This window comes from Apis mellifera, linkage group LG12, assembly GCF_003254395.2.
Source record: "Apis mellifera strain DH4 linkage group LG12, Amel_HAv3.1, whole genome shotgun sequence".
Taxonomy (NCBI): domain Eukaryota; kingdom Metazoa; phylum Arthropoda; class Insecta; order Hymenoptera; family Apidae; genus Apis; species Apis mellifera.
The window spans coordinates 2,187,557-2,214,586 of record NC_037649.1 but is presented as its reverse complement, the minus strand read 5'-3'; the positions used below and the strand labels follow the sequence as shown (position 1 = coordinate 2,214,586).

Here is a 27,030-nt window from a genome sequence, read left to right as displayed (position 1 = left end):
AACCTTAGCGAAGTAATTTCTAAATATGAATGAATATTTGAATATTCGTATAATTTTTTTATAATTTATAAAAGACGATATTAATATATTTTTTAATATTAAGAAAAGAAAATTCGCGTTATTTTATTTAATTAAACACTTATACTTATTTTTTTATAATAAATATTATCGCCTTGTATCCGACACTACACAAAATATCGATCGATATCGAGCGTTTCAATATCGCGCCGCAGCTCGAGATCTCGAAAATATGTTTCAAAGTGGGAGATGGCGCTGCGACGAAGAAGGAAGGAAGGAAGGAAGAGAGCCACGCGACCGACCCATACTTGTCACCCGAGTTTTCTCGCGATAGAACAACGAGAAATAACAAAGGACGGGGGAGGAGGAGGAGGAGAAGGAGGAGATCGGAGGAAAGGAGCGCGAAATCACGCAGAGAAACCGGGAAAAGGCGGGCAGCTTGAACCAAGCCACTACAACGACTGGCTTTCGTTGCAGAAGCAAACTCCCCATCTGCTCTGTTCGTTGCTGCCCCAACTCCCTGCTGTCATTATACGATTGTGTGTGTGCGAGCACGCCCTTGTCAGTGAGTATAAGTACGGCCACCAATACATTCGCGCAATTCGTGCGTAGCGGCAGGCGGACGTTCTAACCTCTCGAAGCGAAAAGGTTGTGGTGAAATGAAACGCTATATATCTGATCTCACCTTGCGGATATCTCGTTGATAAGTAGTTATTTTATCTACCATTGATTGTTACTTCAGAGAAAACCGTTACACAACGATAAGCGCGAAACTTCGGCACGAGTTAATATAAGGGTCGAATTCGTGCAGTCGATAATTGCAGTCGCATTATCGCGATACGAAAATTATCGATAAAGTAGAATATGGTAAAAACAATGATAACATGCATTAGACCACCAATGTTATTCATTTTTCAAATTATAAAGAATATTAATCAAACAAATTTACTTATTGATTATTTTATTATATATTTTTCAATTATTTCATAAATTCTCACTCATTATAATTTATTTATAATCCTTTTATTATAGTTTGTTTTTTAAATTATATGTAAGTATTCTTTTTTCATAAGATCTAATTACTTATTTAAAAAAAATGATAGGATGTTTATTATAAATGTAACACAAACATCATTAAAAAAAGAATATTGAATCGAAAACTCGAATCTTTCTTGACCTAAATCTAGATTTTTTTAAAAACGATCTCTATCAAAGGCAGTTGTATACACGTATTACGTATATTACAGACGTCGTGTGCAAGCGTACAAGAAGGAGCGTGTATGTCGCAGCTGCAGCTGCTTGCAAGAGCGGAACACTGGGCTTTGGGGATGGCAACGGTTGTGCACCACCTGGCCTTAGGAAGCCAGCACCGGGCCTCAACATTGGCGTAGACTTTACTTGAAATGAATGACCGGAAAAAAGGGGAATAGAAGAGCATAATAGAGCGGCGACTTTCGAAATTCCGGCACCCTCTTCAATGGTCCGAGAATCTTGTAAAAATCGATTACTGAAATAGATATAAGAAACTAAAATTTATTATTCCTAATTTATTATTGCTTTTAATGTTTTGGATGATTAAAAATTAATCGAAGAATACAACTTTTAAGATAAGTGAGTTTGTTGATTTAATAAATCAAATAATTAAATAGATTTGTTAATTAATTTGATTAGATTTTAATATCATTCAATTGGATAAATTTTTAATTATGTAATTAATAGTGTGTGAAAAAATGACGAAAAGAGTATTATATGTATAATATTTTATTTCGTTAATAATTATTTATTAATTATATTAAATCCATTTATTTTTATTATTATAATTATAAATATTTTTGTTATTTTATAACAAAATTAACTTAAAAAGTTTTATTTTACATTCTTACACAATACTATGATTAAAAATAATCTAATAGAATTCAAATTCATTTTAATTTTTTTATTTTAGTGGAATGTTTACATTTATAATATTAATTTTAAATAATCTAAACATTATTTATTATAAATAAATACCAAACTCACATCTTACATTTTATTGGTATTATACATGTAATGAATATATAAGAACTATTAATTATAATTAAAATGTCTGGCAATTAAATATTTAGTTTTAATTATCCAATTGAATATATAATAAAAAAATAAGACTATACAATTTTTAATTCAAATAGGTAATTATATTTATAATGATTATATTTTATATTTTTTTATAAGTTGGTATTTTATGTACTAATATAAACGAAAAATTTCATTAATAGATGGCTTCATTACATTACACTCAATCTACCACAAATGACGCAACGTACAAATTTCCCTGCTTTACGAGTCGATAACTTTCACGGAGCATTACCATACTTGATCGCATTAATAGTCCAGAGGATAATAAGTCTCAACTGAATTAAGGGTGGCGGGAATTGTAGCAGATACAACTGCTTAATGGAAACGTTCTATGTTCACATATTCTCGCACTACCCTTGAAGAAAATATTGTAATCAATTTTAAAATTCTTATATGTATATCTTTTATGAAATATAAAATTATGAAATAGTGAAATAACAGAAGAATAAAATAATTCTTATAGTTTAAAATTCAAATTTCAAAAAAAAAAATAATCTAATTATATTGAAAATATATTTTGGAATATTTTTTGGAATGTAATATATAATTGTTAAAAAAATTAATTAAAAATTCTTTCTGAGTTAGATATATTAATTAATTATATTATATATTAATTAATAGTTATTTTACAATTTTTATTTATTAAAGATTTACATTAAAAAAATATACACATAAATTCTTTTAACATAATTATTTTATGATTATTTTAATAAAAATTTTTTGTATAATTTTTATCTTAATCAAAAAAGCTATTTAAAATATTAGTTATTTATTTCTATCTAATATTTAATAAGATTTAAAGTATTATAAGAATTTATATTTTACGATCGTCATTGAAAAATTCTACTTAAAATTAAAAATTAAATTTTATTCAAAATAAATTTTTTTTTATTAAAGATGAAGTCATAATTAGTACTCTATATGTGACTCTATATTATAAAGTAGTGGTTAAATGTAATTATCATTCCTTTGATAACTAGTTAAGCGATCAATTTTATTAATCCCTTCCACTTTTATTGCTTCAAGCCTTTGATTTTCTAGCAGAGAAATTACAAATTCCTATTTTTAAAAAATTAGAAAAAAATCAGTACACATAAGCCATTTATCACACTTCAACTCTGTCCTATTTTACAATACAATTACAATACTTTTAAATGCTTTTAAAATAAATAATATTTAAAAGTGAAATAAAATTTAAAAAACTTAAATAATAATTTATTAAACTTATAAAAAAATAATAAAAATTAAAAATTTTAAAAATAATATCTTTTATTCAAGCCAATATTGTTGCAATCCTTTTAAAAGAATAGCACATAGAATACCAAAAAATTTTTCAAAATTTTTCTTTATCATATTACATTATTTTCTCATATTACAAACTCCAATTTTATTACAAGGAACTTCAAAAATATTCCAAAACAAATTAACTCATAACAAATATTTAAACAATACTCTTTATTTAATATAAAATATTATTCACATATCAATCCCTTTAGAAAGAAAATACCAAATTTTTTTTCGTAGCAAGATATTTTCCAGAATCATTGGAACACCGACTTAATTCCCCCGAAGGGAGAGTAGAGATCCAGGCGAATTAACGCGTTAAACCGTCGTGAGGCGACGCGTGATTTCTATAGAATTTGCACAACGAGCAAGTAGGAGGGGTTTGAAGGGAGGTCGGGGGTTGCGCAATCCACCCCCGCCGACGACCATCCTGCCATGGGGTTTGCGCGTTGATATCGCAATAGAAGCTGTATCGATCCCAGACCCGACACGAGACCGGCTGTTGTCAGGGGGTTGATAACGATATGCAAGCTCTATAGACACAGCACCGCTAAAAGCTCCGCGGAGCTTTCAGCCTCTGTCGCGAGGGCCGCCGCTTGCACACGCGGCTTCAGCCATTTTTCGCCAAGCGATTCACTGCGATTTACCGCCGGGGTTAAACCGCCGCTCGAGGGATGGAATGGGTGAGATCGAGGAAAGGATGGAATATATTTTTTCATTTGCGGGGGAAAGATGAATATTTCGTATGTTTTTTTTTTTTGGATTTGAAATTATATAAAGATATATTATAAAAATTGGAAAATATTGCATATTTGATATATTTTGTGAATTTAAAAATTTATAAAATTATTTTTAGGAATTTTAGAAATTTTTCTTTGATAGTGTATTATTTTTTATGTAATTTAAGATAACAGATTATCTATATATATATAGTCTACATAATTGAACTACATAATATAATAACTATTTCTTTACTTTTATTATGTAATTCATTATTTATAAATTTGCTTTATTTTTTAATTATTTTTGTTGAATTTTAATAAATAGTTATTTAGAATCTATTAAATGTTATTTCATAAAAATATATAATTTTTGTAATAAATTTTTAATATTTTAAATAATATTTCTTTTAAATGAAAAGAATTTAAATGTATTTTTATATATGTATGTATATTTTTTTAATATTATATTATTTATTTTGTACTATATTATTGTATTTATTGTATTTGCTAAATTGTTTTTGTTTGGAGAGAGAAAAAACTTTTTTCGTGGATTACTTTTTTCAATATCTGATTTCAAATATTATTTTATGCATTTGTTATTGGATTGTAGAATTTCATTTTTTAGATAAAAAAAGAGAGGTTTTATAAATATTTATACAAGATATTTTTAAAATATTATTTTGAAGTAATTTTTGCTTTGAAGGAAGAAAGTTTTTTTTTATTTGTTAAACATTATATGACTTATATATTTTTATATTATCATCTATTTATTAGTGGATTATTCTATCTATTATCCTAAAATTTTTTTTGTTGGAAATTAAAAAAGGAAATTTTTTATAGCGTGTTTTTCAATAAATATTTGTTAAAATTTTCAATACATTGAGAACATTGCAGTAAATATAAAACAATTTGGTCGAAGAAAAAAATTAAAATCAAACAGCACTTTTTTTTATTCTAAGCAAACAAAATTTATAAATTTAATATAATATTTATAAATTTAACTGAAAAATATTTTATAAATTCATTATATTTATGGACAATGAAAGAATAAATAAGATTTAATTTTTTATTACTAATAGAAAAATTTTCTAATGATTGTGATAAGATAAGATAAGATAAGAGATAAGCTTTCTTTAATAATAATTATATTATTATATAAAAAGATTAAAAGATCATAAATAATCGAAATATATAAAATATTTCTTGCAAATATATTATTATTATTTTGTTTTAATATATTACAAAAATACTTGAAAAAGTTTTTAATTTCATTTAAACAGAAATAAAATCTTGTGATAAAGATATATTTGATAGCTCATGATTAATCAAAAATAAATATCCTCTATCCATAAAAGCCTTTTATAGAAGATGAATGAATGAAAATAATATTTATTCCCTAAATCAGAAAATCATTCTCCTTTGTAAAAAGTAAAAATTGAGGAAGAAAGCTAAGTTTCTTTCAATAGTTATCGATGATCGATGACGATAAATTTATATCATTTCAATAAAAGAACCATTCTTTTACTCCAGTGTTTCTCAATTACAACTATGAATCAAAATTTCAAATAAAATCATAAATATTTGATCTTTGAGGAATTTAGTAAAATTTTCATTTAGAATTATTTATAGAAAATATTATAATAAAAAATTTCAACATTTATTTTATTTTTGGATATATCTATGTATAAATAAAATTGTAAAATTGTAAAATTAACTATTTTATGATTTAATGCAGCAAATATTGAAAAAATAATTAAAATTCATCATTTGTACATTGATATTAAACATAATATATCTATAATGGATTTTATATATATATGCGTTCTGTTTCTAAAAAATTTATTATTTAAATATTAAATTTACTTCATCCTATTAAAAGTGCATTTTTATCAGAACACAATAATAAGTAATTATATGAAAAAAAAATTTGCAATCTATTTATTAAAATTGGAATTATGATCCAAAAAATTGAAAAATAACGATCAAATATTCTCAAAAAAAAAGCAAACACTATAAAAATATTATTTATTGTTATTTTTATACTTATATGATACAAATTATTAATATAATATTCTTAATTAAAAGAATTGTGTGCATTTCTTTGATAATATATTTATTAAATTATCTATTTAAAATGCAAGTTTATGAAAGTGAAGAGAGCAATTTGCAATTTATTCTAAAAATAGATTTTCGTGTATCGACAAATATTGGAAAATATATTGTTCTAATCGATGATCGAATATTTTCAAAAAAGATGAACGAATCGAAAGGATATTTGTTTTCTTTTTCCTCGATATTCGAGTCATTCCATGGTTTCCAATGAATCTCGATCAAGGAGGAAATTACTTTGGAAAAATGTGAAACGCGGAAGAGCGTTCCTGGTATCGGTGGATCGATAAGCTGGGGCTTCGATAGCTTTTAGAGTGTTCTGTCGATTTATCTCGAGCACTTTCCCATTAACGTTTGTCGGCAGATTGACGAACGACAGAGGAAAATCGGGCAGAAATTGAAACCAACTACTTCACATACCGCTGAATGATGAAAATACGATTTTTTTTTTAAATTACTTTTTTGATTCTTTTTTTCTTTTTCTTAATAGAAATGAAATTCATTTTTTTATACAAATTATTCAATTTTTCATTATATTCGAATCGATAAAATATGAAAATAAATAATATATTTCATATTTAATCAACTTTGAAAGATATTTGTAATATGGTTATTCATATATTATCAATTTTTACAAAAAATAAAATTAAAATTAAAATATTCTATAAATTTTAAGTAAATTTTAAGAAATCAGATAATAATAAACAATTTAGAAAATTATTAATTAATTCCTTATTTTATTATCATTTCATATTTATAATATACAACGATCATCATGTAACGCAAATGTATAAAATCTGTAAATATAACAATTTATTATAATATATATATACATATAAATTATTGATACTTATTAATAATTGTTAAGTAATGTTTATAACTTATTAATTCACTATCAAATAAATTGTATAAAGAAGAATCTCTAGAAAATCACTATATTCAAATTCTGACAGATTTAGCACAAAAACATAACAAAAATTCATTCCTGGAAATTTCAATTTTAAAAATCGTTCAAATAATATTTCTTATAAATAAAATAACAAAAAATTATCATATATATATATTCATTATAAATGATAGAAATTTTATTGAAAATCAAATGACGATGAAACGTTTTCAATTTCCATACCTGTGAACAGATGGCCGGTTTTGCATGCGGTTCGAGAAAAGCAAAAGCATCTTGTTGTCATCAGGATTTGCATGTGAATTCCCACGAACACGATGTACGGATATTTTTTGTTCGTCCAGCTTCTGGCACAGGAAGGAAGGAAGGAAGGAAGGAAGCAGGAAAAGAAGGGATCGTGCGAGGGGAAGCCATTCGAGGGACCAGCAACTTCCCTTCAGGATATCGTGGCAGATGGGCCGTGAAGCTTATCCCCTTAAGATCCTAATGAATCCGCGTATATAATTTCTCCACGTTGTTCGAAAACACTCGAAAAAACGATTAAAACGTTGTCTACGTTCGTGTTACAAGAGATAAGTTGTGAAAAATTCTCAAGTATCTGGCATTAACCCCTTTCAAGTGGAATCGATTATTGAATGATACATAATTACAGTTACTGATAGAAATATAAAAATTTAATTCAAACAATAATGAAATATTTATGAAATAAATAATTAATTCAAACATTAATGAAATATTTAGTGAATATATATAGTATAATAATAAGACAAAATGAAAATTAGAAAATGAAATATAATAATATGTCAATATTGTGTGTACATTAATATGGGAGAGGTACTATTAATATTGATAATTAATTCAATAAATACAACTTTTGAAATACTGAATCTTATTAAATTTCAAGTTAAATTGGATAATGCAATATAAAAAAATATATAAAACAAATAAATTATTTGAAAATTATATGATAATTATACAAAATAAAATTAATATATATAGAAAATTTACAACATTATATAAAATTATATACAAAATTAAAAAATATAAAAAATTGCAATATAAATAATCCTTTTATATAATAGAAGTTAGTTTTAGAAAAATATATTATAAAAATGTTATAAAAATGTTTTGTAACAAAATTTGATATGATGTATCAAAATTATATTAATTATATATTAAAAATAATATTTTTAAATGAAATATGAATTTTATCTTTATCATGTCAAAAAAAATAAATCATAATTTTATTTAATTCTATAAATACGAATATCAAAATTAAATATTACATATTTATTTAATATCACGAAACAAAAACATGTATATATTATTGAAAAATATTTATGTTATAAAAAAATTATTATAAATTAAAAATCGTCTTATAATAAAATCATGTACATATATTTGTTATTTAGGAATAAATCGCATATACTATTAAAATGTTAAGCAAAATATTAAAAATTTATTATTGCAAATATATTTTTAATATTTTTTTCAATTTTCATAATGATGAATATAACAATTCATTTTATTGACATGATAAATATATTGAAATAAATAAGTTATGTTATTCCAGATAGGATTATTAATAAAATAGAAATATTAATAAAAAATTTGTATTTACCAAGCAAAAAATAAACTTTCTATTTTCAAACATTTTCAAACACTAATCTCGTTACTCATTCATTTATCATCAATTCATAAATTCTGATATGCTAATGCTCAAGCATCAAAACAAAAAAAATCGCGAAATTACAACACGATTACGAATGAAATAAAAATAAGCCTAATTTTCAAAAAATTAATTGATTAACAACGATAATTTAATAGCAAATGGTATGATAAGATATGGTTGGTATTCGATTTAAATAAACTGAGAATATTTATATATTTATGCAAAATTTGACTATGCACATGCTATACAAAAAAAATATAAAATATTTAAAGTATATGTATTGTCTATTTGTTTCAAATAGACAAAATTCTATTCAATTCATTAATACTCATATGAAATCTAGAATTATCGTGACAATATTATTTAATTTCTTATAAAATTTCATTAAAAAATTTTTAATGAAATATACAAAACATACACTTAAAGATAATTACATTATATATACAATATCTTGAATAGAATATCTTCTTTTCCATTTACAGTTTTCAATAATATTTGTTATTGAAAGGCGATATTTTAAAAAATGTCTTGGACACTTAGAACTATTGGTTTCTAAAATTGGATTATTTAAAACAAATGTATGTAAAATATATTTATCAACAAAAAAATTTCAACAACATTAATATTTACTTAAAATTCATTGACACGTACGTCAATTAGACTTTTGAGTATTATATCATGTCAAAGTAAGGAGTCAAAGTTTACCACTTGAAAATTTCATCGATATGTTTATATAACAGCAATAACCAAATGTATTTCTTCGAATATAGCAAGTGTTAATAAATGTTTAAACCCTATTTTTGTAATCATCATATATGTATCATCATATAAACATTCACAGTCTACTAATTATGATATCGTATCTTCAACATCAGTTCGTTCCAGGTTGAGAAGGAAAGCCTGGTTGAGGATATAATTAGAGGACAAAAAGGATCCAGAGGAAACGGATTAAGACGCAGGCCTCGACATCTTTTACTCATCCAACGTCTATTGCTCTCGTTGCTGTGTTCACCGGGAACTTTCTCGGTTTACGCGGGGGTCAATGGTTCACCGTGGTTCTCAGCCGCTGTGGAGCCAGTTTCGAGGAATATTAATGTTTAAAACAACGGCTTGTTGCCGTTATATTTCGTAATTGTACGATCGTACTTTAGATTGTTGACTCGTCTTGTGGGATCCTGTTAATTAGCCGCGTTTATTTTTGAACTTAACGGTTTTGGTTTGATTAATCGTTGAGTCATAGAAAAATATGATTTCAGGTTAGGTTTGAGATAATTTAATTTTTTTGTACAGAATGATTCACTTGATATTGTCATTTTTTTTTTTTTTTTACTATTATTAAGTTGCTGCAGAGTTTTAGTTTAATTAGTTACGTATTATTGAATTATATGAAAAAGTATTATAATTTGAGGTTAGGTTTGAGTTAATTGAGATAGATTTTATAAGGTATAGAGTGATTCATTTGATTTATTCTATTATTATTTTTTATAATAATGAAAAATATTTTATATTCAATTAAATGATTTTAAGATGTAAATATATAATAATAAATATAAATCAGAATATATCCTTCATTTATAATATAACTTATGTTCTTAATATATGAAACATTTTTTGCTAGTAATAATATTATTAATAATAGCGATGTAAATCAAAAGGCTAATATCAGGTGAATCAATTACATTATGTATGATAAATAAAAATTAAATTGATATAGAAATATAATATAAACATAGAATATAAATTAAATTAAAACGAAATTTAGAATTATATACTATAAAATATTATTTTCATTAAAAGCAAATCATTCATCAATTTGACATTTTATTTACATATTTTCAAACTTAAAATATTTATATGTACCTTTCATTTTTCAAGTAATAGATAGGAAAATTCATTTACAAAAAATTCTTATATTTCTGAATGCTAAAATGTTTACATGAATTTTTTCAAATAATAGACACGAAACTACCAGACAAATGTTTCTGGTTGTTAATTTCGGAAATGAAAAGGTTAAATAATTTGGCCTAAAGAAATGATCCAAAGATACCAGTTAGACATTAATTAAAAATTCAAAGAACGTTTGAATTTAATTTATATATATTTTGGATTTTATATTCTAACTTTGTGTATACTATTATTGTAGAAATATAGGAAATATCGAATTTTTAGAAGCTTTTGAAACTTCGATTTATTCATTGGAAACACAAACAATGAAAATAATATAAATTTAGTATTGTAAACAGCATAGTCCTTTGAAATGAAATATATCGATTTATACAAGGTTTGATATAAAAATTGAAGCTTAATTGAAAACAATGGAAATCAGATCAAAGTCATTTAATTAACAATTAACTTCAATTTACAATATCAGTTTTTTAATTTCACAATTTAAACAGATTTTTTTTAAAGAACTAAAAGAATAAATAATTAAATATTAATTAAAAATAGTTGAAACGAAATTAAAAAATTATTTAATATATTCTGAGATATTTTAAATTTTTTTATAATAATTAAATAAATTTTTGTATAAATATAATTAAAAACAATTGGAATAAAATAAAAAATTGTTTGATACATTTTACGATTTTCCATTCAAATAATTTTTAATTTTTATAACAATAAAAATGGATTTTTGTTCAAGTAAAATTAATTGAAAAATTAGTTGAAAGAATATTAAATATTTAATTATTATCTTCTATAATATTTTAATGGTTTTTAATTTTTAGAAAGACATAATAGTAATATAATAATTAATTATTATAAATTGTTAACAAATTGTTTAATATTCTTTGTAATATATTATCAATTTTCAATCTTTTCAATCAAACATCAATAGAACATAATATTAGATTCAATAATAGATTTATTTCAATGTCAAATCTATTTACTTTGAAACTGACTATTAATAAATCCCATAACTAATTATATCAATTTATTACTAGTTCCCAAAAATTATATTTCATATAGTTTAATAAGTAAATTTTAAAATTGAAACGCAAATTTTAAAAAATTATAATAAATCATATATCTATACTTTAATAATTTGAATATTTTTCAAAATTGATATTAATATATTTAAATTTTATAAATTTAAACAAAGATTATTTTCTTCACAAATTTAAAAAAAATATGAATCTTATTTAAATTTTCATTTCTTAAATTCAAAATTCATACAATATTAATGTCTATCCAAATTATTAACGTTATATTTCTTCAAAAAAATATGCTTCAAAAATAAAAAAAAAAAATAAAAAAAGAACAGGCAATAATAAAAAGCAATCTTCTATTTTAATAAAATTTAGAAGAAAACGAATCACTGTTTATGAATCACCACATCAGAATCAAACGTAATTTCTGAAAATAAATCTTCCAGAATTTATTTTTATACAGTAAGAGTAAAATTATTTAAGAACAATAGTTTTTTTTAATTTTATTTTCTGGAAATAAAAAATATTGAATTTATCAAACAAATTTACTTGTTATTTTTATGTATAGCAAATATATCAGATAAAATAACTAAGAGATCATCGAAACTTCAAAATAACACAGTGCACGTGTGATTTGAACAGAAATTAAAATATCTTATCAACATTTTGTTTTTTTTTGAGTTTTTGTTTATAAAAAAATAATAATTTATAAAAATTATAAATTAACTTCAATTTTCGTAAACTATTTTGAAAAATATTGATTAGAACAAAATTAAATTGCTTACAATTTAACAAATAAAAATTTGATCAATCGATATTTATTTCGAAATTTATTCTTTAAAAATGTTCTTTTAATAAATATTCATTTTAGTATAGTATTTTGTTTTTAATATCTATTATACGTTTTCAAAATTTTAATTTTATTCATAAGATGATTCTCAAAAATATATATATGTAATTGTTTTCCATCTAATATATATAACCAAAAATATTTGTTATTTATTATTATTATTATTATTATTATTATATTATTTATTATTATTATTATAATTTAACTTTAAAATTATTATAAAATAGATAAAAGTTACAAAAACTAAAAATTTAAAATTTTTTGCTTTATAATTACTATTACTTATCGAAAATATTGATATTTTTAATAAAATTAATATTGTATTCAAATAAAAGTATAATTGCATCTGTTTAATTTCACTTCAATTATTTATGTATAATTTAAATACTTATTATGAATTGGTAATTCTACATAATCCCTATAAAAAGGAAAATAAATAAATAAATAATAGAAGTTCATCTCAAATAACAAAAATGTAGTCAGCAAGAAAAGCAGTCAGCAAGAAAACCAGTCACCCCCTCTATACCAGATATTTATTCACGTTTTACTTCCCTTTTCATCCAAAAGCTTCGTTAAGCACATACTTTCCACCCCCTTTAAAGCTTCTCCATCCAATGCACCCATCAAATTCATCCCCCTTTCTCTTCAAACTTTTTTCTCCAGCCACACCCCAATTAACCCTGTACTACAGTGAGTAAAAAATGACATATACAACAGAATATCCAAGTTTAACTTTTGTCTTCTTTATTATCATTTTATATGCTAAGATCACAGACTATTAAATATACTATTAAATCAAAAATGATCTAATCAGTTTACTTATTATTAAATCGATCAAAATTAATTAATTTTCGACTTACAACTAAATAAAAAATAAACAGTATTACTATACTTCATCTCAGGCTACTAAGTCAATTATTGCTAAATATTTGAATTAAAAGTAATTCAAATAGAATCAATTCTTGATCTACTGGATCTGGATCAAATAAGAAACATTTGTAGACAGATTCTCATAAATTCTCAAATATTAATTAATATTACGTTATTTCTGTCGATCGAGGCAAGAATCCAGTCATTCGACCACTTATCTCAGAGATTGCGCGTGACTCAGCGATAATCGCCGGAAGTTTGTCGAATTCTTGCCGATTTCTCACCGATTACGCGTCGCCCACCTCACGAAACCGCGGAGAACGCGGATAGAGGCGATTGGACGCGGCCCACGCTTAATTGATGATCATGGCGCCCTGACCAAGGGAGACCAAGCGACTAGGATCTGGCAGATGATTTAATTGTCGCGTGTCAGAGTTCAAGTGTCGGCGAACGTGCGATCGGTGACTAGTGATGGGATCGAGTGGCTCGCGAGAAAAGATTTGAACATTGAAAAACTTATATTTGAACTGGATTTAAATTTTATACTGAAAAGCAGTGAAAGAAAGGAATAGAAACTTGAATTTGATTCAAAAATAACAAAAAGCATATATCAAATATTTACTTGCAAATTATTAAAATTTAATTTAAAAGTTCAAAATTTTATGAATTTTTTGGATATTTTATTTGTTTTAAAATAATAAAACTAATTATGAGAAAGCATTAATCTTGATAAGATAAAAAAATTAACATATGTAACTCTTGTTTTGACTTTCTTTTTCTTACGAATCTTATTTTCAAATTATTTATTTTCTTCATTTATTTAAGGATATTTATATTAAATATCTTTCAAATATATCATTAAATGACTATCTTAAATAATCTTACAAGTAATTTTCTTTACAAAAATTTTTTAAAATTTTTAATAAAACTATATATTATCAATTAAAATTATTATTTAGAAGTAATTACAAATTATTCACAATTTTAAAATCACATTTATTTAATATTATACTTTTCTGATTTTCATAATTCACTTATAAATATTTATTATAAGTAAATTTTTGAAATCTGCAAATACTCGTTCCAAGTAATACCACAATTACGTGAATCTTATCTATTAGATTTGATTTAAATTTAAAAACAGATATTAAGCTTGATCCCATCGCTATTAATGATTGCAAACGCGTCTTCTTCACCCGCCCACGACATTGTTCCCTCGGGGTCAACATCGTCGTAGTTATCGTTTGTGATCGCAGGAAGTTTGCGGGAACGGGTGTAATTGCGACAATTAGATGGGTTGAGGATCCCAGCTAATTGCTAATTACATCGCGAAAATTAACGATCTTTTTTCACTCGCGAGCTCCTTCTTCAAGACGTCGCTTTGGCGAACGAAGGGGATTTCGTGATTCGATTTTGAAAAGTAGTATTATAGAAATTTGAAGTAGTTTTTATGGGTTCTTGAATGAAATTGTATTGAAGAAGTTGCGCGCACAATGGTTATCGAGTATTTCCGGTCAAATTATTTTCGAGATTGAATTATGCACGCATAGCAGTATATCTATTATTTCGTTACAAAAGAAAAGAATTGAACGGGGTGGAAAAATAATGCTGATTCATAATCTTCGTAAACAGAATTGTGTTAATTACTTTTCATACTTTTAGAAATAAAGAAGAAATTTATTTATGTCAACTTGATCTAAAATCATATTAAGTAAATCTAAAAATAATATATATATATATATATATATATATATATATATATATATATATATATATATATATATATATATAAATTACATTTCGATAATAGATGATGGAAACATTTTATATAAAGATTGTTCAAGTTTATTAAATTGAGTTTATAAGATATCGCATTTTTTGAATTATTTTTTATTCAATCGTATCTTTAATAAATATTGAGGGTTGAATATAGTCATAAACTTCATACAATATAAAGTTTAGAAAATAATAATATTAATTTTTTTTTTAATTTTTTAAAAATTGAAAATTTTAATCTCTTCCTATTTTTCTAAATATATGTTATATTTATTTTTAGTTTCTTTTTTTTTTTTAGAAAAGATAAATATTAAAAACTGAATTTAAAATCAATCTAGATATTTTAAGTTAATAAAAATTATAATGGCTAGATCATTTATATAAATTCAAATAAAATTTTATTTCTATATCCTTTCAAAGAGATTTCCATTTTTGTTGATAAATCTTTTAAATATTTTCTTAGATGAGTTTGTGATCTCTGTATATATAATTAGATAAATTCATGACAGATGTCGTTCTTGTTCACAATATTACAACTACGCAGTCTCCTTTCTTTATATTCTGTTATTTTTATGTTTATTTTTTCGTCATTAATACTTGTGGTGTGTTTCTCTATGTATAAAGAATGTGTATTAACGATACAGTTTATTTGTTCAAATCTCTCGAAAGAGATTTCTGAAACAATAAAAAAAAAATAATTAAATAATAAACATAAATAATGCGATATTCTTCATAGAAAATACGAAAAATATATCGATAAATGATTAATTAAATAACATCACGAATTACAAATACAATTTACATACATAAAATTTTTTTATCTTCTTTCTTTTGTACCATCTTTTATTACCATCTCGTTCCACGTGATCATAAAAAGAAGCATCGTAATAGAGTTTTGTGGCTCGTTGTAAAATCACGCATGCGAAAAATCTAAAAGTTCTCGAAGATAATATCACTTTTCCTGTATGAAATGGAAAACTGCACGGTGATCTCCAAGTACTTAGATTCGCAGTATGAACATCTTGGCTTTTTTAATCTGATAAAATGAATAATTCATCATAACCACGTACCATATTTAGATACAATAAATCTAGTCGCGCCTCCGCGATTTGCAATATCATTAAAACATCTGCAAGACTGGCATTTTTAACTGTATAATTAATTCCTCTTTTTGTTAGTATTTATAATCTGATATTCAAAATCAAGAGTTTCAAGTCATTCTGGCCAAATTAGATAAGCTAGATTTAAATGGAAATTTTAAAAAGTTTGATTAATCGCTGCGGTGGTTAGGAGTGAATTTTAAACAATTTCTATTTAAATTTTCATAGTTAGTCAAATAATAGTTAGAAAATTAAATACTTTTTATTATTTATTAAGTAAAAATTAAATAAAATGTGTTTCAACTCTAAACTAAAATCAACTCAATTAATTAAATAAAAATAAATTCATATATTGTTGTTACAAAATCATCATAAATTATTTATTGATAAAAATTTTCAAGTCTGGAAAGATTAAAATATTTTTTAATAGTTTTAAGAATTCTAGTTGCAGAGTCATTTCTAGTTTCGAGATACAAAGAATCGAAATTTTTAAAGTTTCAATGTGTTTTAAATTATTCAAATATTTCATTTTTACTTTTATACAATATGATTGATGAGAATATTATTAGTATACATTCACTTGAAAATAATAAATAAAATAGTTTATATAAATATATATTTTATATTTTATAAAACAATCTATAAAAGATCAATTCTAGAAATCAGAGCAAACACAAAAGTAATTAATTATTATTAATATACAAATTGAAGACTATTTATTAAGTTCTAAATAATTTCAAGTTATAAGTTACAATATAAATTAATATCAATTCCAAAATATACAAATTATTATAAATCATTATAATAAAATTAAAAATAATTTTATTTTGCTTCACTTAATGTAACTATTTATAATTTAATAAATAAGTCTCAATCGATATTTTTGTATTTATTTTACATAATATAAACTTTTAAAATCGAGCGTTAAAAAATATCTCACTAATAGCGCTTCGTACATAAGAAGTTTAAATATCAATTTTTCATATTAATAAATTCAATTTATGCCAATTAAAACAACAATCGATGTTCATTCTCTCATCTTTAAGCAACCTGTACGCACAAACGCGTGGAACAAACACAGAAGAAGAGTGCTCGAGAATCCCCCATTGAGAACCGTCGAGCTGTTAAAAAAAAAAAAAAAAAAAACGGTTCAATTCCCGTTTGCTCGCATTGACGATTTCGATTTGCGGTTTCGCAACATTTGTTCCATTAAAGTCTAGAGGCGGCTCGATGCTCCCTGGAGAATATGTGCCTCGAGCAAAGGGCTCGAAAGGGACATCCCTTAAAAAAGTCAGCTTCAGAACGAGGGATGAAAGGACCATTGTTCCCGCGGTAACTAACTTTGCTCAGAGAAATGACTCATCCCCCTTTTGATCGGGCGATAAGACGAGAAGAAGATCAAACAAACGGGATTGGAAAAATAAATCCAACATTTAGGCGTGAAAAGGTGGCCGAAAAATAAGATTACAGATTGGTCTTTTCTCCCTTTTTTTTTTAGATATTCAGTGGATAATGTAGGAATCTTTAAATTTTTTTTTAATTTTTTAATGGACAATTTAAAAATCTTTATTGATTTTTTACTAAAAAGTTCTTTTTAGATGATTGGACAATGTAAAAGTGATTGTCTTTTTATTTTAAATTTGATGAATTTGAAAATTTTATTTTTGTATTGTGAAAGAGAGTAAATGAAAAATAATTTATATATTCTATAGGACTTTTGAATTCATTTTAATATGTATTAGAAATTTTTCATTTTGAAATATCTTGATTGTTAATTATATTAACAACTAAAATTATATATATATATTTAATTCTTAAAATTTTATATATATTAATATATAAAATTATATATATTTAATTCTTAAAATTTTGTGCACAATTTTATTTTGAAAATGCGAATTTATCTATAAAATTCGAGAATTTGAGGTAGTATTTTTGATAATTTTGAGGTAAATTTTTGAAATCTGATTGAATATTGAAAAAATTTAATAGATGAATTGTTGCAAAAATATGAATAATATACTATGTGTATTTTTAATCTTTATTAAATCTTTATCTTTATTAAATAATTGATATATCAATGATTTTATTATATACAACAAATGTTAATCAAGATAATATTGATAAGGTATTAACATTCTTCTTTATCCTCTTATCTTTCAATTAATTAAATGTTAAATATATGATGATATATTCATATAATAAAATTCATATAATAAAACATAGCAATAAATGTATTTATATTAACAAGAAAAATATTTATCACACATGGTATCAATAAGTCAGGTCAAAAGTCATTTTTTAAGTATGATAATTAATAAAAATGATACAAAATTTTTCGATTAATACTATCTATAGTGATAAAATGTTTATAGCATTTTAATAAATAGTATATATTGTTTCTGTTGTCATCGGAACAAAGTTCAGAAAGACAAGCTTACTCGTAACATTTGAACTGTACAATTCCACCATTATAAATATTTTCCATTAAAACTGAAAATCGATGAAATTGTCATAAATATAAAAATTATATATAAATGAAAATTGGAGAATTTTAAAAATTCTTAAAAAGTTTTTATTTAAATTTTAAATGTATAAATTTATGAATATTAATAAAATAAACAAATATTAAATAATATATTTATAAGAAGCTTTTTAAGTTACATAAATTTCGTGTAAAAATTATAAAAATAAATATTTACATGCACGAACTTATTATTATAATTTAGAGTTCTTTTTGAAGTAGTTTAAATTCGAAATTCGAAATTTTAATTTCATAAATTTTATAAAAAGAAAATGTAAAAAATAAAAAAATTTTTATACAGGCAAAAAAGAATTAATTACAAGATTTATATTGATTGGACAATTTTTGTTTTTCTTAAAATTATTTTTTTCTAATATTTTGTATAGATTTATTTTGAAATTAAAGTTTGAATAATTAAATCCATAGATTCATAGTTGTATTAATTTTTAAATTTTCAAAACAATTATAAATAAGAAGCTTTAAGTCGATTTTATAGGCAATTCTTCTCGAATCCTTTTCCAAGCTGTTTAACACAACCTTTGGTGTGCATTTCTTCAATCTCTCGTATCCTATAAGAAAATTTCTTTAGAACCTCTTCATAAGAACAAAAACTAGCTTCAGTTTGAAACGCATCTCTTTTTCTTACATATAAATTATATCAAAATTCTCTTCCTAGTTTCTCTGTACGAAAGAAACTAAAGTCATGATTTACATATTAACATATTCGTTTTCATGCTTTAAATATAAAACTTTGATTTCCTTATAATGGGCATTGTTTAATAATCTTCATGAAATTCTTTTGTATTCAATGAAGATAATTATGCATATTATAAAGAGAAATCGAAGTTATAGAAATTTTCACTTTTCTTCTTTAAAAAAAAAAAAAAAAAAAAAGAAATTTGATGTAACAAAAAAGTTTTGTAATAAAGGTTAATAATTTTTCGATTGTAACATCTCAAAAGAAATGAAATTTCAATTTTGAACATGAATTATTCGTTGAATAAATGTATATATAAAGTCGTAAATCTGATGAAAAATAATTAGCTTTCATAAAAACGTACGTGATTGAAGGTATTTTGTATCATTTTACGTTTTTTGTTATTTGAGATCGTTCTAAAAGAATGTTAAAAGAAAAGAGTATCGAATGATTGATTTTTGATATTTTGTGACACAGCCATAAATTTCGAGTTGCAGAGACAGCAATGATAGAAGATCGACTTACAGGTGTAAATTTCCATTTGTAGAATTCTAGCTATTCAAATCTGTAAAACAATGCATTTGGATATGTGGCAAATAATTCAAGTTTCAAAGTAACTTTTATTTCGACTTGAGAGGTTTTCAAGTTATAAAAGTGATTTGATTATATAATCAAAATGTTTCTAAAATGGCGTGAAAGCGAATGTGTGAAATCTTTTAAAAGTATTTGACTAATCTTTTGATAAAATACGACGAGTATAAAACTATTTCTATATCTTTCTGAGAAAATAAAATGTTATATTTTATGCTATAAAAGTTGAAGAATTTTTGTAAAAAATATATTTCTTTTATTAAAATAAATCAAATGGACAATAAATTTTTCGCATTTTTATGAAGAACTTATTATAACATAGTTAACATAAATAAATTATTATAATTGAAATTATTTCTTGGGGAAATTGGCAATTTTCTCAAATATTAATCATAATTATACAACGTTATTTCGATTAAATTAAAATTTGAAATCTCAATCACAATTGATACGTATGTTATATCAATGAATTTTTAAACAACAATAAAAAACAATAAAATTATTATTATAAATTTTAAACAATCCAACTCATAGCGTTTTCCATTTTTATTATAATAAAATTCAAATTTACGATAGACGTGCAATTGATTTTAATTACGCAAGCAGATTCGCACTTTCGAAACGATATCCTTAAAAAATTTCAAGAGAGAAATTTCACCATCGAGGAGAGGGATCTATTCGTCAACACGAATAGATATCTCGAAAGACGAAACGCGTATGGCGGAATTGATAGGCAGAAGCCTAGAAGATGGCAGACGAAAACTCTCGACTTGAAAAATGGCTTCATCACGGTGTCTCAACGTTTGTTCCATTAAAAAAAAAAAAAAGAAAAAAACACGGCCACGGTGGAGCATCCACGGAGAAAAAGGAAGCCTTAAAGAGGCAACCTCGATAAATCTCCAAGAGTGTTCTCCGTACTCGGGATTTAAGATGACGGCGAGGAAAGCGCATTGTCGCGAAAAGCGATCGAATGGATCGCCAAACGGGGACAGTTTCTATTACTTTCCGCTTGTCTGTGTCTAAATTTATGCAATTTTTATGTTCTTATTTGTATGCAATTCAACGAAAAAGCAACGAAAATAGTAGTAAATATACAAAATACTAAAATTATAAATTATTTTTCTAAGTAATTTTTAAAAAATCTATATTAATTGATTTGGAAGAGTTTAAAAATTGAATTGTTTTTAATCACTTACTTTAGTTACAAGTTTGAATTGGAATCTATCTTCTAATGATAATGATATAAATTCATGTTTTACTTGTTTCAAAAATTTCAAAAATAACAAAAAGTATATAAATTCAAAACATTTCTATATTAATTGATTTGGAAGAGTTTAAAAATTGATTTGTTTTTAATCACTTACTTTAGTTACAAGTTTGAATTGGAATCTATCTTCTAATGATAATGATATAAATTCATGTTTTACTCTTGTTTCAAAAATTTCAAAAATAACAAAAAGTATATAAATTCAAAATATTTTATTGTAATAATAAGCGATAAAACACTTCTTTTTATACAAAATGTAATCCTTTTTTTTAATATTTTCTCGATAATAATGTATAAATGTATTTGTCTGATGATGATATGAGTTGTATAAAAATTTATATGATTTTAAAAATCTAAATCAACAAATCTAAAAGTAACAAGATATTTCTTCAAGATGATGGATAGCTTCTAAAAAAAAAAGGAAGCTAATAAAATATAAAAATAAACGATAACAATATTTATAATAATATAGATAAAGATATATAAACTATTTTCCAAACTATTAAAAAATTTGTAACAAAGTAAATATATTTTTTAAATAATTATTTGCAACAAAAAGTAACAACAAAGTATAAAAATAAACAATAACAAGTTATTAATTATTATTTATTCGAGGAGAAAAGGATGCACGAGGGAGGAAAATATATTTCTGGAGAAATCGATATCGAACATCGTTCCACCCTTTTGGTTCAAGAGTCTATCGAGTGAACAGTGGCTACTAATCGTTATCAAATGAACGACTCGAAAACTCTCTTGATTCGTTTCTCGTTCCTTCTAGAACCACTTCTATCGATGACAGATGTTCGAATGAAACTTTTTAAGTCAACTGCTGTTTCGCGTTTCGACGATGAAAATTTATTTTCGCCAAAGAAAAACGCGTTCGAGCGAAAGAAAGATTAAACGTGGATGTGTCTCTCGATCTTTTTTTCTTTTTCTTTTTCGATGAAACTTGGCTATGTATCTCTTTCTGAAACAAATGTACTGCGATATTTTATGGGATAAAATCAGATTTAAAATCGAACAAAATAAAAAATTTTCTTATCTCAATTTCTGTTTCTTCTCTATATTTATATTTTAAGACTAAATTAAATAATAAGACGATTTAAATAATAACTTTTTTTGCTTCTTTCGAATTAAAAAGATTAATTTTTTAAATAAAGTAATAAATTATACATCAAACAGTCTCTAAAGTAATAAAAATGATAAATCGTAAAAAATTTTAATTTTTCCATCAATTTCAAAAAAATTTAAAATCATTTGATCTAATAATAATTTTTTTATACTTGAAATACATAAATATAAAAACGAAATTTTCGTAAAATTTACTTTATTTTCTTTTTTCTCTCATAAATTTAAAAAGTTTTTCTCAAAACAACTTCAATCCAATCTAAATCCAATCTATATTCCAACTAAATAAAAACTGTCAAAACTTTTTAACATAATTAACTTTTATATCTATAATCTAAAAATACAGAATTCCAAAAGAATCTTAATAAAATTCAATTATTTAGCGAGACTGAAATATTCTTTTTTATTAACAATTCGAATCGAACAAACAAAAATTATATATATTTATAAAATTATATATATATATAAATTATATATATATATCGGATAATATCATATTCCTGATTTAATTTCTCCACGTAATTCATTAACACGATTATTGCAATAATTGCAGCCGTCTAAATGTCTAACTGAACGAATCACCAGCGATCCAAGTGGAGATCGAGGCAAACGTTCAAGATGTTGATGGCGGCTGATTCGTCGTTGTATATTCCACGAGGCATAAAAATCACGTTTCAGGATGGATGCGTCTCGTCTGGGTGAACTCACGAATTTCCACGGGGGCCCGAGCACGTGCGTATACACGTTATACACGTATGCGTCCGTTTAAGTGGTCGCGACTTCCGGTGCGCGCATCTCGCACCGCACGTGCTATACTGGGGTGTTCACGCACCTTGCTTCCGCGAGTTTTCATTTGTGTACATGCGTGTACGTACATACACGCCTTGATCCTCGAGCTTTCCTCGTTCAGATATCATATAATTCGTTTCTTGCAGTTGTTGTTCGTGTACGTGTTTATTTATCAATTGTTATATCTCTTTCTTATATCGCAATCTTATGATTTAAATATATTGCTGTAGAGTAGATAAGAAACTTTTTTTTTGAGCGAGTTAAAGATATAGAAGATGGAAATATTTGTATATAAGTTTTTTTTGTATAATACGTATGTATGTACATTTTGATTAATATATTTTTAATATATATTATATTAAATGTATATACATATATATTTTTATAAAATAATTAAACGTAATTAATATGTAATATTATAAATATATTATTATGATAATTATGTATTATAGTTTACATAATTATTATAATATAATTATATAGTTGGTCTTCCAACATATTAGATATTTAAGTGTAATATTAGCATGCATGTATATATAAATTATATATATATAAAGTATATAAAGTATTTGAACAAAGTGGAGAAAAAAATTTAAATGATGATTCTAGAAAGTGAAATGAATACATTGATATGAAAAAAATTAATATACAAAAATTTTTATTGAAGCTTTTTTTAAATTTTACATTAAATTAAATAAGAGATTCATTTAGTATGAAATTAAATTCCTTATAACTAAAAGATAATTTTTAAAACAATTTTTATACATTATAATTTTTGTATTTCTAGAATCATCATCTCAAATTTTTTCATTTCAAAATATCCTGTATATCAATAAAAAAATATCTATTATTATTCTATTTATTATTTTATTCTAATGATATTCTGCAATACATTATTATGGACATTATTTGTATAAAAAATTAAAAATATTAGAATTTAACATATACTTTCATGCAATCATTCTTCATAAAAATTGATAAACTGAAATTTGATAATTTAATATTATTGTTATTATGTAACATATGTAATTATTATGTAATTTCACAAAAACAATAATTATATTTCAAATAATAAAAAATTTCAATATCTAATCGATATCAAATAATGTTACAAATGGAAAATTTAATAAATAAACATTCTGAAATATAAAGATAAACACTAATAAAAAGAACCAGGAAGAATAAGAACCCTCAATTGTGAAAACTTCCGTGATAACATTCATTCAGATATGCCATCATGACACGAATTTCCGGTTTGTGATTCAACTTTGTTTCCTCCTTTCTTTACTTCAAAAAAATTTCTAAAAACCGTCAATTTTTGAATAGAACATATCGTGGAAATTTTTTCAAAATTTACATAACCAATCAAATAATATATTTTTGCAAAATAGTGTTAATAAAATAAATAAATAAATTAATAGATAAATATATGAATTGATTAATACATTGAGATATATATATATAAAAATAATATTAAAATATATTAAATATATAATTATATAAATTAATAATTATTAAGTAATAATTAAAGTTTAAATATATAATGACATATTAATTCAATTTTTCTTTTTATATCATCAAAAACAAACAAAATATTTATTAGATAATAAATGTATTATCCTATATATTTAATATTTTTATATGTATATTAAATATATATATAACACATCAATCTATAAAAAATTACTTCTAATGTATCTTTTTATACTTAAAAACTTTTTCCTGAAACATTTTTTTCTATTATTCATATTTTTCCAGAAATTTGATATATTCTATATAATATATTTTTTATAATTTATATAATATTATATATATAAAGTATAAAAAACATATGCAATATGAAAAATATGTATTTATATAAAAATCCTATTTATCCTATTTATCCTATAAATATCCTATTTATCATAAATATTCTTTTTTATTTATATCTCTTAAATTGCAAATATTTCTGAAGAATAAAACTCTCAAAAGTTGTTCTTAAGAATATTTTTCATAAGTAACGTTATTCAAAAAAGAATTATATTCAACACATAATATCTATTAACGAAAAATGACTGTTAAAATTATTAAAAATTTCTAATAAAATTAAAATCAATGATCAACACAATTTGTATTTGTAACCATTAATATCAAAAGACAGAAGTTTTTAGATATATATCCAAATATTTATTTAACAAAGACCTAATAATTACCAATTATTGTGTTCCAATTCTGTGTTCCAGAACAACGTATATTCTATTTCTATTCTACTCTATTTTCTATTCTTATCTCAAATAAAGCTCTATTTCTTATCTTAGAAATATGAATGAACTTCTTCTCGGAAGGATCTTCGTAACAAGCGATCCTTTAAAATAGATTCGAAACCGATTAAACGGTCCTACCAGCTGACATGGGACGCGGAACCATCGGTAAACCGGTTCGCGAAACGCTTGTGGGAACAAAGACGGGTTTCATTCGCGATGCTGTGACGTCACACACTGAACGGAAAGTGGGTGGATGGGTGTGAACGCACACTAACGTGTGGCCAGTCAGTGAGGACGGTCAGTGATCGAGGCCTGCTCGAGGAGGCCTAACTCCTGCTTCTTCTTCTTCTTCTTATTATTATTATTATTATTATTCTTCATCACGCGAATGAGAATCTTCCGAAGTGAGATTGGTGAAGTGGTTAGAGAGTCATGATAAACTTGTGAAAACGTTTGAAAGTGAATTTCTTTTTTTTCTTTTTTTTTTTTTTTGTTAAGTAAGAAAGATAGAGTATTAAGAATTTGTAACAAAAATGATTTTTTAATAATTTTGTAGTTTTTTCTTAGTTATGCAAAAATGTGTTGACATGGCAATATTATAGGAAATTTGACAACAATGCCAAATCCCAAAATGTCCTCTTGTGTTTAGTCTTTGTTACGAGTCAATCTACTATAAAATATATATTTAACGAAATGACAAGATTTTAAAAAAATTTGATGAGTTTGTAGAAACTTTTTTTTTTTTTAATTATAAGAAAAAGAATTCCTTAATGATTTTTGTTTTTTTTTTCAATTTTTATTTAGATATAATTAATAGATTATTAAATATAATTTATTTTTAATTACGTTTATGGATTTTTACAATAAATTGTAATTTACTTAATTACACTTTTTTAAATAAAATTACCATTATATATAGTGTATATTGTAATTACAGTACAAAAAAAATATATCTAATCAAGATTATTTTATGATAAATTTAATTTTTATTACGAGTGCTTTAATTGATTTATATCTTTCGTTTACCAATTTTGAAATGACATAGCTTGGTTTTTGTAAATAATGAAATAAAAAATATTTTTTTTAAATATTTGAAAATATCATCATTTTGAAGTTTGGAAAATTATTAATTTCTTCGTTAATTAGAAGAAATTGATTCCCTGTTTCAAATCATTGAGACTCTTAAAGTTTCCATAATGGATTTTCATCAGTTTGATTTCTCAATAACTCATATATAATGTCATAATTATCTTCATGCTTTCGTTCCATTTAATTTCTTAATTTATATTGTAAGGGCATTTAATCAATAATTGAAAATCAATCAATGAAAACTTCAATTGAATAAACAGAAAATCAATTCCCAATATAATTTAAATTATAATAGCCATTTTCTCTATAAATGATTAATGGATATAGTATTTATTATTTATTAACGAATTTATTA

At 23.8% G+C, this 27,030-nt stretch overlaps 2 protein-coding genes across 3 annotated transcripts in view; one reads left to right on the top strand and one right to left on the bottom strand.

Annotated features, from left to right (window-relative positions):
• The window catches only part of LOC724242 (protein neuralized), a 179,758-nt gene that overhangs the window by 41,386 nt on the left and 111,342 nt on the right, over positions 1 to 27,030 (bottom strand). The window lies entirely within an intron of this gene.
• On the top strand, positions 107 to 2,542 carry LOC107965348. The gene is made up of 3 exons (XM_016915497.2): positions 107 to 583; positions 1,266 to 1,498; positions 2,274 to 2,542. Exons 1-2 carry the CDS (start codon positions 268 to 270, stop codon positions 1,418 to 1,420), a joined length of 471 nt encoding a protein of 156 aa, XP_016770986.1. The 5' UTR covers positions 107 to 267; the 3' UTR covers positions 1,421 to 1,498; positions 2,274 to 2,542.

Excerpts from the sequence above, each read along its gene's own strand:
- LOC107965348 (XM_016915497.2), top strand. The coding sequence starts at position 268 with ATGGCGCTGCGACGAAGAAGGAAGGAAGGAAGGAAGAGAGCCACGCGA. Across the intron at positions 584-1,265 it reads GTGCGAGCACGCCCTTGTCA|ACGTCGTGTGCAAGCGTACA; the intron begins GTGAGTATAAGT and ends CGTATATTACAG.